This window comes from Corythoichthys intestinalis, chromosome 16, assembly GCF_030265065.1.
Source record: "Corythoichthys intestinalis isolate RoL2023-P3 chromosome 16, ASM3026506v1, whole genome shotgun sequence".
In the NCBI taxonomy this organism is placed as follows: domain Eukaryota; kingdom Metazoa; phylum Chordata; class Actinopteri; order Syngnathiformes; family Syngnathidae; genus Corythoichthys; species Corythoichthys intestinalis.
In genome coordinates this window covers 11,821,385-11,836,005 of record NC_080410.1, presented here as the reverse complement: position 1 = coordinate 11,836,005, position 14,621 = coordinate 11,821,385, and the positions used below count along the sequence as shown (strand labels likewise).

General features: G+C 39.3%; 1 protein-coding gene across 2 annotated transcripts in view; it reads right to left on the bottom strand.

The window, feature by feature from the left end:
- Positions 1 to 9,018, bottom strand: part of smurf1 (SMAD specific E3 ubiquitin protein ligase 1) — a 41,373-nt gene extending 32,355 nt beyond the window's left edge. For both annotated transcript variants that reach the window (XM_057861157.1, XM_057861159.1), the window contains exon 1: positions 8,741 to 9,018. In XM_057861157.1, coding sequence (XP_057717140.1) covers positions 8,741 to 8,795 — 55 coding nt within the window. In that variant the 5' untranslated portion in view covers positions 8,796 to 9,018. The remainder of the gene's footprint in view (positions 1 to 8,740) is intronic.
- Positions 9,019 to 14,621: the final 5,603 nt, after the last annotated feature.

Sequence of the window (14,621 nt, the reverse complement as noted above, 5' to 3'; positions counted from 1 at the left end):
TATAATCAAATATCATATCATTCTCTTTTTAGATTGGCTTTTCTAAGATACTGTGATTACTTCCTGTGCAACTGAGTAACTATTAAATCAAAATCATTTGCATCCGAACACAACATGGCGATTGCATTCAAATAGAAACACTAACACAAATAAGTACTGTAGTCAAATTCATGTGCTAGTCCTCTTTTAAACAACAAATTATGTGAACATTTCTGCACATGTTGCAGGCTGACGAAGGACCGTGAGAGGATTAGAAGTACTTAGGTTACCTACTAAACATTGTCTCCCCTTTCCTCATCCACGTTCTACTTGATTTGATTCCTATTCCTTCCCACTTAAATTCTTCCACTCATTTTCACTTATCTTTTTCCCTTATCACTTCCTTTTGTACCCTATCTTGTGACTGTCCCGTGTCGACTGAGCCAACCAGTGGACAACCCAAATACTTTCCATCAAAATCCAAGCAGCACGTGTTGCCTGAGCAAGCAAACTCCCAACCGAAAAATGTTTTTGTGTAGTAAGCCCACAAACCTCCTTCTTTGCTAGACAAAACAACCCTTTGTGGTACCTTTGACCCAACAGCGATTTGGGTTTTTTGGCCTCAATATTCACCAGCCTCACACTACAATGTCAAAGTCATACATATTTTAGTTTAGATTCTGTTGAACGTGAGGATGGCAATCCCAAGTATAGATACTGAAATGGTGTACCTGGACACGATATTTGACTGCAAAAGTATCAATACTCAGTTATTTGTTTTTGCAGTTGGCCATAACGTCGTTGTCATAGGCTAAATTCATTTCACACTTGTCTTGATAGTAATGGAGGATATTTTTGCCTTTTCCTCATTAACTCGTTGGCTTCCATTGACCGCGCTAGACATCCAATTCATTTTGACTGTGCCCTAGTCGAAAAGGAATTGGATGTCCAGTGCCATCAATGGCACTTAAAAATGAACATTCACAATAGAGGTTGACTGATATGGGATTTTCAAATGCCGATGCAGATACCTAAAAAATATTTCTGCCGATTGCCGACATTCTAAGCCAATTTTGTAAGCCGATATAATTTTTTTTTTTTTTAGCACGTAGATTATGGAAGGCAATTAGAAAAAAAATGGATCAACAGCTTCAAATTTACAATGATGACCTAAAGCAACATTGCATATTCTCTCATACAAGATAAAAAAAATAAAAAAAAATTCCAATATTTATAAAACAGGCAAGCCTGAAGCTTCCCGTAGCAGCTTGCCATCAAGCTGCTGTAGGGTCCTTCCGGGGTCCCACCGTCAGTCAGTGGCGGCCACAGTTGCCCACACAGATGCCTGATCAAAATCCTTTTTATATCAGCTTATATTTTTTTGTTAATCGGCCGATGTTGGAAAAGAGTCAATTTATCAGCCCGATATAGCGGTTGACCTCTAATTCACTGCCAGTCTCCCAGTTTAACTAAATTGGATTGGCAGTAGGCCTGCACAATATATCGTTTGAACGTCGCCATCGCAATGTGCGGATGCGCAATAGTCACATCGCAGAATCTGCAATAGTTTTTTTTTTTTTTTTTTTAAATATGTAAACTTTTTTTATACTTCATGAAGGCAGCAAGTGTGCAGACTCCCTTTTATATCCAGTAAAGCTAGATAAATGGCATGATATAAATTAGGGATGTCCCCGATCCGATCACGTGATCAGAATCCATGCCGATTGTGCCATTTTTCAGAGGATAGGAATCAAGTTAAAAGGATTGAGTTTATGATTTAAAAAATATCAAGGTAGTCCCCGGGTTTTGAAGAACTGGACTTGAGCGATTTCGACTTTATGACGCCAGAGTCTCGCTCGCCATTTTGTCTCGTTGTTTTTTTTTTTTTTTTGTCGCATAAACAGTACCTCATTGTACCTCACAGTATGTTTTTTTTAAATTTACTTCATTAATAATACGAGTTCTGTCATATGTACACTTATGTTCAAAATGACATGCCTTTTAGCAATAAAACCCTTGACACAAAACAGTTGATGTTCAAACATCCATCTAATCTGCTCAATATGGAAATTTAGTAGATTAAATTAGCCTAATTTGGCTAACAAAAGTCATCGAGCTTAAATGCCACGAAAGATAATGTATTTACAATTCTCATAGCAAATCGCTAACCCGAAACTCCAGAAACTGTAGCTGTAAACATAGTTACAAATGCATACACAAAAATATGTTAGCGGAAACAACTTACAGCCTTATGCGGGCAAAACCACGTACGTCGTGACCCAGGGACTACCTGTTACATGTTAATTCTTTCCAATTGTTTCAATATCGTTCAGTCATATCCCAAACAAGGCTATTCAAGTTATGAGGTGAAAATTCTTCTAGTTTTAATATCGCAATGTAATATCGCAATATATTGCAAGCCCCCCAAAAATCGCAACGATAGTTTTTTCCAATATCGTTCAGGCCTAATTGGCAGGCAATAAATTAAATCTGGGTTTATTTCCTTGTTAATTTTAGGGTAATTGTGGGTCATTTCGTCTTTATTTTAGGGCATATCCAGGTCATGTTCTATTGGTTTCGGGGTAATTCAAAGGTATTTTTGTCAAAAGTAACCACCAATGGAGAAACACTGAAAAAATACATATTAATTTTTGGTTTATGTAGAATCGAAAATGGTATTGACCATATTTCTGAAAATGGATATAGAGTCGAAAATTTTAGTATCGTGACAACAGTAGACTGTGGGTCAAATATGTAACAAAGTCAGAAGGGCCCAGGCCTTTGTGTGTCTCGCTCCCACAGGCGCACGAGCCTTGTGCTAATGTAGGCCAAACATCCCCTCTGCCTGACAGACTCAACAAAAACATATTGGCCATCCAAAGAGCCTTATACTGCCATTGGTTCATCACACATTCCTCAGCCAATTAGAATTCCCCTCATACCTGTAGGGGTGGGACAGAATCAAGGGCTTCAACCTTTGTTTGTATTCAAGCAGAACTAATGAGCGTCTGGGTCTCAAACACACTGACACACACACCGAACACACTTTTATTTGTTTTCTTTGGGGCTCATCTGGATGATAATGAAATACTACTACACAGAATGTCAGTGCCATTCAACCAGATTGCTAAACCAATATTGTATATATTATCTAGATATTACTTCCACCCATCCATTCTTTATTCCACCTTAAAGACAATTTAGCTCTATATTCATTTAAACATGTTTTTGCTATTAAAATGCCATGCACCAGTTAATGATTGAGGGTTTGTATATTTAGATTACCGTTGTAACGATACTAAAATTTCCAACTCGATATCAATACAAAAAGAAAAATACTTAAAACCATTTTCAATTGTACATAAAGAAAAAACCCAACATTAAATGTTTTAGTGTTTCTCCTGTTTTGGTGATTGTTTTTTACAAAAAAAAAAAGTGCCCCAAAATTAACAGGCACTGACCAGTTAGTGCCCCAAAACCAATATGAAGAGACCCAAACCTAACAGGAAATGATCCGGATATGCCCTGTAGTCAACAGAAAATGATCCAAAATGACCTCGGAATGCTGCCAATTGTACCAGAAGTGACCCAAAACCAGCAGAAAGTGACCCTTAAGAACTTAACAAGGAAGTGATCCAAAATTAACTCCTTTCCTGCCAATGACAACAATAGACGTACAATTAATATAAACAGGGAGGACCGGCTGTGGTTTCTCATCTTTCAGTGCCATTGACGCGCTAGACATCCAATTCATTTTCACTAGAAGGGGCAAATACATTCGCCCTTCCCACTCAAAATCAATTTGGACATATAGCGTTTTCAACAGCAGCAAATGAGTTAACAAGGAAAATTCTAAATGAAATATACACCACGTCAACAACTTTCTGGTGACTTCTGGTCGTGCAAAAACAAATAACTGAATATAAATACGTACTTCTGCAATCAAATATCATATTCGGATACACATTTCAGTATCGATACTTTAGAGAACCCTATTTGTGAGCGTGCTAAATTAACATTTAGTAGCAACAATAACTATACAAATCAGTTTATATCACCACCGTGAGTCAATAACAGCAAAACTTAAACATTATTAGGTGCAGGTCTCTTAACTCTCACTGACTGTTTTTGGATTAGAAACAGTGGTCAAAACTGGGAGTACGGAAGGCTTTTTCCGCTGGATTGTGTTCAATCTAGAGCAATATCCAGCATTTACGTCCAACTTGAATTCACAAGTTTTTGTCATCTAAACTGTATTACTTGATTCCAAACAGTCACACATGTGTAGTATGTTCATATTTTTTTATGTTTATAGTATTTTGATATTTATTTTCCGTCCAATCATATGTTATCCTATGTGTTTCCATGTCAAACTAATATGCCCACTGCTAATGTACTTTAAGTATAATCGTAATGGGACTGCTTTCTATTCTTTCTTTTTAATTTTTTTTTTTTTTAATTCGCCATCACAGGCAGAGCTTTTTCCCTCATTTATGTATACGGCGCAGTTGGGTTGTGTGGTATCATATTGTGTTGTGGTATTTAAAGTTGGATTTCATCTACTGAAGGCCCAGTTACCAAATACACAGCACACCACAGCTTGAACCCTATGCAATTGTTCTGTGTTACTAACAAAGCCCCTACTATTGAGTGCATATTGCATCTCAACCAGTGACCTATGACAAATGAATGCATAATATTTACTACAAGTAATGCATCTTGGTTCAACTATCGATACAAGCGAACTTAAGTGACAAACAGAGCAATTAAGTCATTGAATGCCATTTCTGACAGGAATAGATGTCAAATCCAAATGAACTGAGAGACGGCAGCAAAACATAGATCATTCGTGCATCCACTTTCTGTGACATTTTTGTTTAGCGGTGTGCCCTGAGATCATTTGTAATTAGTTGTGTGACAATATATCTGTACTGACCACATCCTGTATCAATGTATCGCGATACTTTAATACTTCGTATACCAAGCAGTTAGCAATATGCTCCTGTCAAGCAGTGATGTTTTCGTCAACGACGACTATAACTACACTATTTCGTCAATGAAAATTTTTTTCATGACGATGACAAGACCATAATGAACTAAAAATGTGCTTTGGGAGACTTAAAAAAAAATAAAATAATGCAAGTTTTCGTCTGACGAGACGAGAACAAGACGAAAATGCACTATAGTTTTCATCACATGTTCACAATGTGTGACATTTTATGTGTCGTTAGCCTTGCCTGGTGTACCAGCCTCACCGCTGTTCCAGCGATTGAGTCTGGCGACCGTCCGGCGGATCAAATTCTGAGGGCGGAGCAAGCCAGAGCAAACAGACAACGGAGTGGACCAATCAGCGACGGGCAGACGTAACGTTGTTAAAGCGACAAGTAATTAGCGTGAGCGGAGAATGGAGACGTTTATTCAACATGGCTAGCGCGAGCCATGTTGACTGTTGTCAATGACTTGTTTTGATGTGTTTTTGATCATTTAAAACTGGTTTTACCGCGGATTGGAACATATTCTCAGCTCTCCCGTTTGCCATCTGTGTTGTTGTAGACATGACTTTCGGCGCGCAAGAGTGACGTTACTCGTTAAGAACACGTCACGCAAATAAACGAATGTGACTGGATGATTGATTTTGTACCTTGCTCGAGAAGCCGTTAATGGGCTGGGTCCCAGACTATATCTCACAGTGTTTGAAAAATACAGGGAGAATAGTCTGGGTGTGCCAGGCAATCGTTAGCCTGCATTGTAGCAGTGTCTGGTTGTGTCACGCATGTGACGTGCTGCTGCTCTCCAGTCTACAGGCTTGCACACACGCACACATGGTAAGATTTGTTTTTTTATCTTGGCCAGAGAGAATATGCAATGTTGCTTTGCCTTTGAAGGTCTGTGTTGAGTGATCATCACACACTAAATGTAACTCATAGAAGAGCCGGGCGGTATACAGAAAATTTACAGTTACCGAAATTCTTCACGATGACCGACGTAATTTTGACCATGTCGGTAAATTCGGTAATTTAATAAAATTAGAAAATGTAGTCTTTTCATCCCGCTTTGACTCTGTGTTGATCGGCTATGTTCATTCCCCTTTATGAAAGCTTACGTATGAAGTCACGGGGTTATCAGGAACGCAAAGAAACAGAAGCCCTGTAGGCTAACGCTAGCGGCTAATGCTACAAGCAAACGTGATCGAGTCGGCCTTAAGGGAGCTTCGTCAAACTTTCACTCGACATTCTTTCTATTTGTGGCCAGGCTAACGCTAGCGGCTAACCCTACAAATGAACGTGATTGAGTCGGATAGCGGCTCTAGCCTTGTCGAAATGGCTGAACTTATGAGTGGATTGGGCACAGACTGCATTTAGCAATTAGTATGTCGCGTTATTTTGTATCTCTGTATGTCTGATTTCTTTGATAGCTTTTATGATGGAAAAGAATTGATCATAAGTTAAAATGCAACTGTTGCCACGTTTACATGGAGCCAAATATTCCAATTACAATCGGAATATTTGTTCAAACCGAATAAATGTGTTCCATATAAACACCTCATTCGGAATGAACAGTCCCAAACCGAATGGAATTTCATTCCGATTCACAGGGGTGGAATATTCCTTTTCCCAAACCGATTAGAAGTAAAATTACATCATGTAAACAGGGAAGCGGAATGGTGTCTGGTTGCGTTCTTTCTGCACATGCTCCGTACTGACGTGGTGACGTCACTTTGTGACGTAAGTAACGTCACTTGCAACATGGCTTCCAAGCACAGCGCACCTAATTGGAGTCCGAAGGAAAGATTGTATTTAATTCAAACTTTAAAAGAATTGAATATAATTGCTCGCTTAGACGGGCGTAAAACGAGGAACAGTGAACTATTTAAAAAAGTTCACGAGAGGTTACACGAAGCCGGAATAGACCGGAGCGTTGACCAGATTAGAAACCGGTGGAAAACCGGCTACTACAAGGCAAAAGAGCAAAACAGCAGAAGCGGATACGACCCCACAAACACAACAAGTGGGTTAAAGTTAAAGCAGCAGCACTCCGACGATCGATCTCCATGTTTTGCAACGTGACGCTTTGTTTAGATTAATCTGCGCATGTCAGACGGCAGTTGTCAAACGTCCTTTCGGAATAAAGGCAGTCACATGTAAACGCTGGATCGGAATAGATGAAGTGACATGTAAACAGCTGATCTGAAATTTCCGTTCGGAATGATTTGAATCGGTATGAATAAAAGTCAGCATGTAAATGTGGCTAGTGAAGCCTATATAATATGACCGTTTAATGGCCACAGCTATTTTTCTGTATGTGCTTGCTTTATTCTGTCTCATTACTGCCATCATAAATGTTGGTTTGTAATGCATAATATTTTCATTATATGTGCAATTAGAGCTGCAGCTATCGAATATTTTTATAGTCGATTTAATTGATTAACTAGTTTGTTTGAATAATCGAGTAATCGGATAAGGAACATAAAAACTTCAAATACCTAAGCTGAGCCTCAAACAGTATTTTTTTTTTAAATGAGGCGCTATGTACAACAAAAGAACAATGGCTAACTTACATAGCAAAAATCCGCTATCTTAAATGCTATACAACGCTAACTTAAAAAAAAAAAAAAAAATGCTCCAAACAAATGGTTCAGACACATATTCCCACAAAAAACGGCTAAATAGACTTATAAACTACTTTACGAATGCATTAAAAAAAACATTCGCTCAAACAAAAACTTAGCTTATGTTGGTTTTAACAGGGAGCAACTGGATTCAGCCGTGTGAAATGAGGCAGAATAGAGGGCAGTGTATCCACCCAAATCAATAAAACTAAATGCAAACACTTTCAAAACAAACCATTACAACGCCACTTTAATTAAACGAATCCCCGAAGCAGCAAAATTTAATTCAAATCGTTTTTTCTAATCAAATATTCGAGTTGATCGATTAATCGTTGCAGCACTACGTGCAATTATCCAATTCTTAGGTTTTGATCGCTCAGTTTGGCATCAGGTGACCGAGAAGTCTGTGCTGAGGCACAGAGAGACATTTCCATTTGAATAGAGGCCCCAGGGAGGCCAGTGGGGTCACACCGGCTACAGTGAGAAGCCATTGTCCCAACTGTGTCCCTATATCAGAGAGACTCCTTTATGTCCAACGCTGGAAAGCTCGAACGTCCAAAATAATCTTAAATGGTTGACTCGAAAAGCCAAAAGATAAATAAAGGGGCACGCCGGTGAAGCATAACTTTGCGACTGCAGACTTAGCATTACCAGGTCAATCACTTATCATGATTAAAATAACAGCAGTCAAAATCAGTTCATGAAGATAAGTCTGTAATGTTTGAAATGTGGTTAACTCTAAACCTTATGTTGGGGTGTTGGTTGGTTGGTTAGCCCTCCCCCGATGGGCGTAGCTAGCAAGCATTAGCGGTCAACGTTAACTACAGTGTTAAAGCCGACTAGCTAGTGTTAATAATTCATCCCGTATTAATGCTTCTGAAGCGGCTATGTTTCCAGTGACCCCAGCGGCCAAGAATAGTCTTTTGACTCGGGTGCAAGTTCCACGGGACATTGAATTATTTCTTTGGTTAGCATTGCGGCTAACAGGCTAGACTACCGCACAAAAAAACCGGACGTTTAGGCAAATTGCACACCAACAAAGCTACTTCGTGTTGTCATATGATTATTCACCACAACCCATAGACCGCAGTGCGCCGAAGGTCCACGTTTAAACATGCAGTGCAGTGTCTTCCAGTTTCAGTTTTTTTCTACCTGTCAGTCGGATTTTGATGCTGGATCCGTTCCTCCGAGTCCCAGGATTCGACATCACTCCGTGAAAAACGATCCCCACAAACTTCCCCTTCGGGTCTCCTAAAAGAGACCGTTTCACGACTCGGTCGGGTGGTGAATGTCTTCAGATTACAAACGTGCGGTTGCCTTTTCGGTTCTTCATGGATGCGAATGTATTTTTTCCTCGCAAAGTCCTGAGCTTCTTCGAGATCCAACAACACCGGAGAACATTTTCGGGCAGGCTAAAGCACGTCATGACGTCATAGTCTTAACTGTACAGCCGTACGTGCTCGCGTCCGCGGTGGGCGTGCCCGTGGAAGTTCCTGATTTTTATAGATATAAACAAGACCATCTAAATTGGATTTTGTTCCTCTAACTATACCATTTTCATACCCACACACACAACAAAAAAATAATAAATAATAATAATAAAAATAATCTATCTTAATATTTTGTCTTATTATTGACTCTTTCACTCAAGGGCGTAGGTTTGGTCTCAACAATGCAGGGACGATATGGCATAACCTGCATGTACACTTTTTGCTGGGGTCGGGACATTCATGATCAATTTCAACTAAATCTGTATTGACTTATACTAACTTTTATGTGTATACGTTTAGCCTACACTACTTGAAAACTTCAAGAAAAAATGTCCGGATATCATGAGCAAAGTTAAATTTCATTATTTGAACATAACTTGAATTATATTAACATACACAATAAATACAAGCTTGTTAATCATCTCTTAATTATCCAGGAATTACAAAAAAAAAAAAAAAATAAACATTTATCTTAAGACCACTCAACATTGTCTACATAAAGTAATTAAATATAACTGAACAAACTTCTTTTCGTGGGAAAAACAAAAATAGATAAAAATGGAGTTGTCCTTCAGGTAAAACACCATTGCTTTTGTCCACAAGTACTGCCAAACTCAACAAAAAAAATAAATAAATAGGAAAGCTCCTTTGAATTCTGCTTTAAGACCACATAAATAAAATAAAAAGTAAAATTGGGGACAAGGGGGTAGAAAACACATACTTAAGGACACTTCTCTCTAAGCAGCTTCCGACTCGAGTTTTGCAGGTTAGCAAGTTCACACAGTTTAATGTTATGCTAATGTAACTGGTGCGAAACGCGCTCAAGCCGACGGTACAGCCGCCAGCGCACATGAAGGAATTGGCAGGGAGGTTTCCACGCTCCGCTACAGACCTGCGTGTACCCGTTACACTCAACCCCCCCGAAACCTTCGCTGCCAATCCGGGTCACGGCACCATTGTAACTGGTGTGTCAGCGCCAGCCCGCGTTCCGCTTCCCCCTCTAACCAGACTGGGACGTGAACCCGCGCGCACACCACGCTTCCACTCGGCAGGCAGGTACGCTAACCGCTGTGCCATAAGCTCGAGCCGACGGCACAGCCGCCAGCATCCCCACGCTCTGCTACGGACCTGCGTGTACCCATTACACTAAACCCCCGAAACCTTCGCTGCCGATCCAGGTCACGGCACCATTGTAACCGGTGTGAAACGCGCCGCGCCGCGCCCCGACGCGATCCGCTCCCACCTCTCTGACCAAGCTGCACGACGCAGTCACTATCGACAGTGCAGAGACGCTAACCACTGTGCCATAAGCTCCAGTCAACGGCACAGCCACCAGCGCACACACATGAAGGAATCGGCAGGGAGGTTTCCACGCTCGGCTACGGGCCTGCGTTTACCCGTTACTCTAACACTGATGCAGGTTGGACTTTGAGTAGCAAAATTTGTGGTGTGTTCTCCACTTCCACAACATTGACATGTTTTTACATTTCTTACAGTGGCTGCTACTGGCTGGAAAAAAACTTCTGATATCCATAATATCTCTAATATCTGATGTGTGTTGGGTCAATTCATCAGCCAATCAAACGTTTAGGAGGGGAAAAAAATGGACCGGCGCATTCAGCAAGTAAAAAGAGGTACATGTAAGTCTGAACATAATGGAAAAAAAGCCACTTAATGGTTCAATTACAACAATTAAAACATTTGGGAAGACAATCTAAATGAACTATATAACTGAAGTCATTATATGACGCAAATAAGGTTGCTTAAAATTTGGTGGGGACAATTTGAGCATCCTGAAAAGTTGGTAGTGTTTCGTCCCTACCGTTCCTGTGCAAACCTACGCCCTTGGTTTCACTGCACCGAATGATCGCTGCCGACCCTCCCAGTCAAAATAGATTGGATGTCTTTCGCTGTGAAAGGCAGCCAATGAATTAACATTATTCAGTGGCAGAGGTGGGTAGAGTTGTCAAAAAATTTACTCAAGTAAGAGTAGCGTTACATCTAAATAATATTACTCAAGTCAAAGTAAAAATAGTCATCTAGAAATTAACTCAAGTACAGGTAAAAAAGTATTCGTTGAAAAGAATACTCAAGTAATGAGTAACATTGTGAGTAATTGCTTACAATGTCTGATCTTTGGTGAAATCATGGTATATTTTCCTTCTCAGCACAACTTCATCGATATGAACTGTTATTATTATATTGTATTATAACCTATTACTGTATATGACCATATAAGGCCAAAATGATGACACATAAAAATCATCAAATTCTGACGAGAACAACAATATGAAACATCACCCTTCCAAAGAGCATGAGTGCCCTCTAGTGGAGAAAAAACATGTTTAACTCTGATTGGTATAATGGAGTCATTTGGTTATTGTTTTGAGATCTCATTGGTGAAACTGAGACGGCCACTGTCGGCATCTCTATCGAATTCAGACCAGAACAACAATATGAAACATCACCCATCCAAATAGCATGAGTGTCCTTTAGTGGATAAAAAACATTTTTAACTGATTGCTATAATGGAGGCACTTGGTTATTGTTTTGACATCTCATTGGTGAAACAGAGACGGCGACTGTCGGCATCTCTGACAATAATAAAGTCAATATGTGGAATAAAGACGAAAAATGTAACGACTCTAGTCTAGCCCAAAGTAGTGGAGTAAGAGTAGTGTTTCTTCACAAATCTACTCAAGTAAAAAGTATTGCGTGGTAAAACTACTCTAAGATGTAAATTTTTCTCAAAAAGATACTCAAGTAAATGTAACTGTGTAAATGTAATGCGTTACTACCCACCTTTGTTCAGTCGTTCTCAACTATTGATTCAAATTAGTGCCAGAAAATTTGTGTTTGGAAAAAAAATTGTGTTTGTAAAAATAATTTGTGCACTTGCCACCCCAAAAAACTGTTCACAAAACTAATTTTTGTGCTCGCAAAATTACAATTGCAAAATTATTTTGTGTTTGAATTTTTGCCAGCACATTTTTTTGTTGTTGCGAGGATCAGTTATTTTTACAAACGCGATTTTTTGGGGGAAGAACATGAATTGTCTCTGGCACTAATTTGACTCCATACTCAACCGTTATTGAGCCAAAGCAAGAATGTCACCAAAAACATCTGCTGAACAAAATTCTGTCATGATTTTGTCTCAACTTATGCAAAAATCGAGCTCTTGGTTTTAAGTCTGGGCCTGTAGACCTAAAAGCAAATAATACTGTATATACTGTAACACTGTACTCGAAGGAATTTATGACTTAAATCATCCTGTTTTGTGTTTTATGTCCGAATTTTATTTACAGTACGTGCAGCAGTTTGTTTCAACTGCGGTTGTTTTGGAAGTGCTATCTATTAATAAAACTGAGTTGAATTGCCTCTAATTCCACCCAGATCAGTTCGACACAGGAGATATTCATACTTGTGACTCACATGTTGATTCATATAATACTGCAATTAGATTTTCCTTCTATATATATATAACCCATAACAAACATGATTAGGCCTATTTCATTTCACGAGTACTTCCGTTTCTTTCATACATTTGATGTTATTTATGTTAAATAATGCACAGTCTGTAGCTGTATTGAAGTTGAATGAACACATGACACTGACGGTCCATCATATGATGCACTTCAAATGTTTATCTGGAAGTAAAGGGCTTGATGCGGGGATACTGAGATTTGCTTCTAAGGCTGGCTTGACTGCAGCAGTATTAGCAAGTTGAACAATGGAGCCTCTGATTAGCCTGTTTTCAGGGCACAGGATTCAGTAAATCCACATAGGGCCTGACACAAGTAATGCTCACATTCAAAATACAAATGTGCAGCTGCTCCCTTGACTGCTGCACTGCAGTTTTATCGAGCAAAATCCCATTGTTTTCTTAAATCTGATTTGACACAATTTTCACGGAATCTTCATCCCCTTTATATATATTATGTTGGAGGTCTGCATCATCTTCGTTTATCCATTACAGCACACCACAGGTGGCTGTAGTGATGCTTGAGATAGCTCGGAGAATATTACTGTTGTCACAATACTAATTATTATTAATTATTATTATTATTACAATTATACAGTTATTGTTATTAATAATAATTTTCAACTCGATATCAATACTGTACTAAAAAACAACAACTCCATACTATTTTTAATACAATACAAAAAACCTAAATTAAATGTTAACTGTTTTTGTCCTCAAATTGCCCCAAAATCAACAGAAAGTGGCCTGGATTCAATAGGAAGTGATCCCGAAATGCCCTAAAATCAACAGGAAATGATCCAAAATGTACGGGAAGTGATCTGGGAATGCCCCAAACGCTACCAGGAGTGACCCAAAAATCAACAGAAAGTGACCTGTAAGAAATGTATCGAATCTACAGTGGTATGAAAAAGTATCTGAACCTTTTGGAATTTCTCACATTTCTTCATGAAATCTCCATCAAATGTTATCTGATCTTTGTTGAAATCACACAGATGAAAAAAAAACAGTGTCTGCTTTAACTAAAACCACCCAAACATTTCCAGGTTTTCATATTTTAATGAGGATAGTATGGAAAATATGACAGAAAGGGGAAAAATAGGTAAGTGAACCATCACATTAATATTTTTTGCCCCCCCGCTTTGGCAGCAATAACTTCAAACAGACGCCTCCTGTAGCTGCAGATCAGTCTGGCACATCAATCAGGACTAGTCGTGGCTCATTCTTCTCTACAAAACTGCTGTAGTTCAGCAAGATTCCCGGGATGTCTGGCATAAATCACTGTCTTTAGCTCATGCCACAACATCTCAATGGGGTTCAAGTCTGGACTTTGACTTGGCCACTCCTGAACATGCATTTTGTTCTTCTGAAACCATTCTGTAGTTGATTTATTCTGTTTTGGATCATTCTCTTGTTGCAGCATCCATACTCTTTTTAGCTTCATCTTTTTAGCTTCAACTGTCTGACAGATGGCCTCAGGTTTTCCTTCAAAACATTGTGATAAACCTTTGAATTCATTCTATCAATAATGATTGCATGTTGTCCAGGCCCTGAGGCAGAAAAACAGCCCAAAATCATGATGCTCCCTCCATCATGCTTCGCGGTGGGAATGAGGTGTTGATGTTGGTGAGCTGTTCCATATTTCCTCCACACATGACATTGTGTGTTACTCCCAAACAATTCAACTTTGGTTTCATCAGTCCACAAAATATTTTACCAAAACTTCTGTGGACTGTCCAAGTGCCTTTTTGCGTATATTAAACGAGCAACAATGTTTCTTTATAGACAGCAGTGGCTTCCTCCGAGGAGTCCTCCCATGAACACCATTCTTGGCTATAGTTTTACATATGGTTGATGTGTGCACAGAGATACTGGACTGTGCCAGTGATTTCTGTAAGTCTTTAGCAGACACTCTAGTTCTTTTTTACCTCTCTAAGTATTCTGCGCTGAACTCTTGGCGTCATCTTTGGTGGACGGCCACTCCTTGGGAGAGAAGCAACAGTGCCAAACTGTATTTGTAAACAACTTCTCTGAATGTCGATTGATGAAATCCAGACTTAAA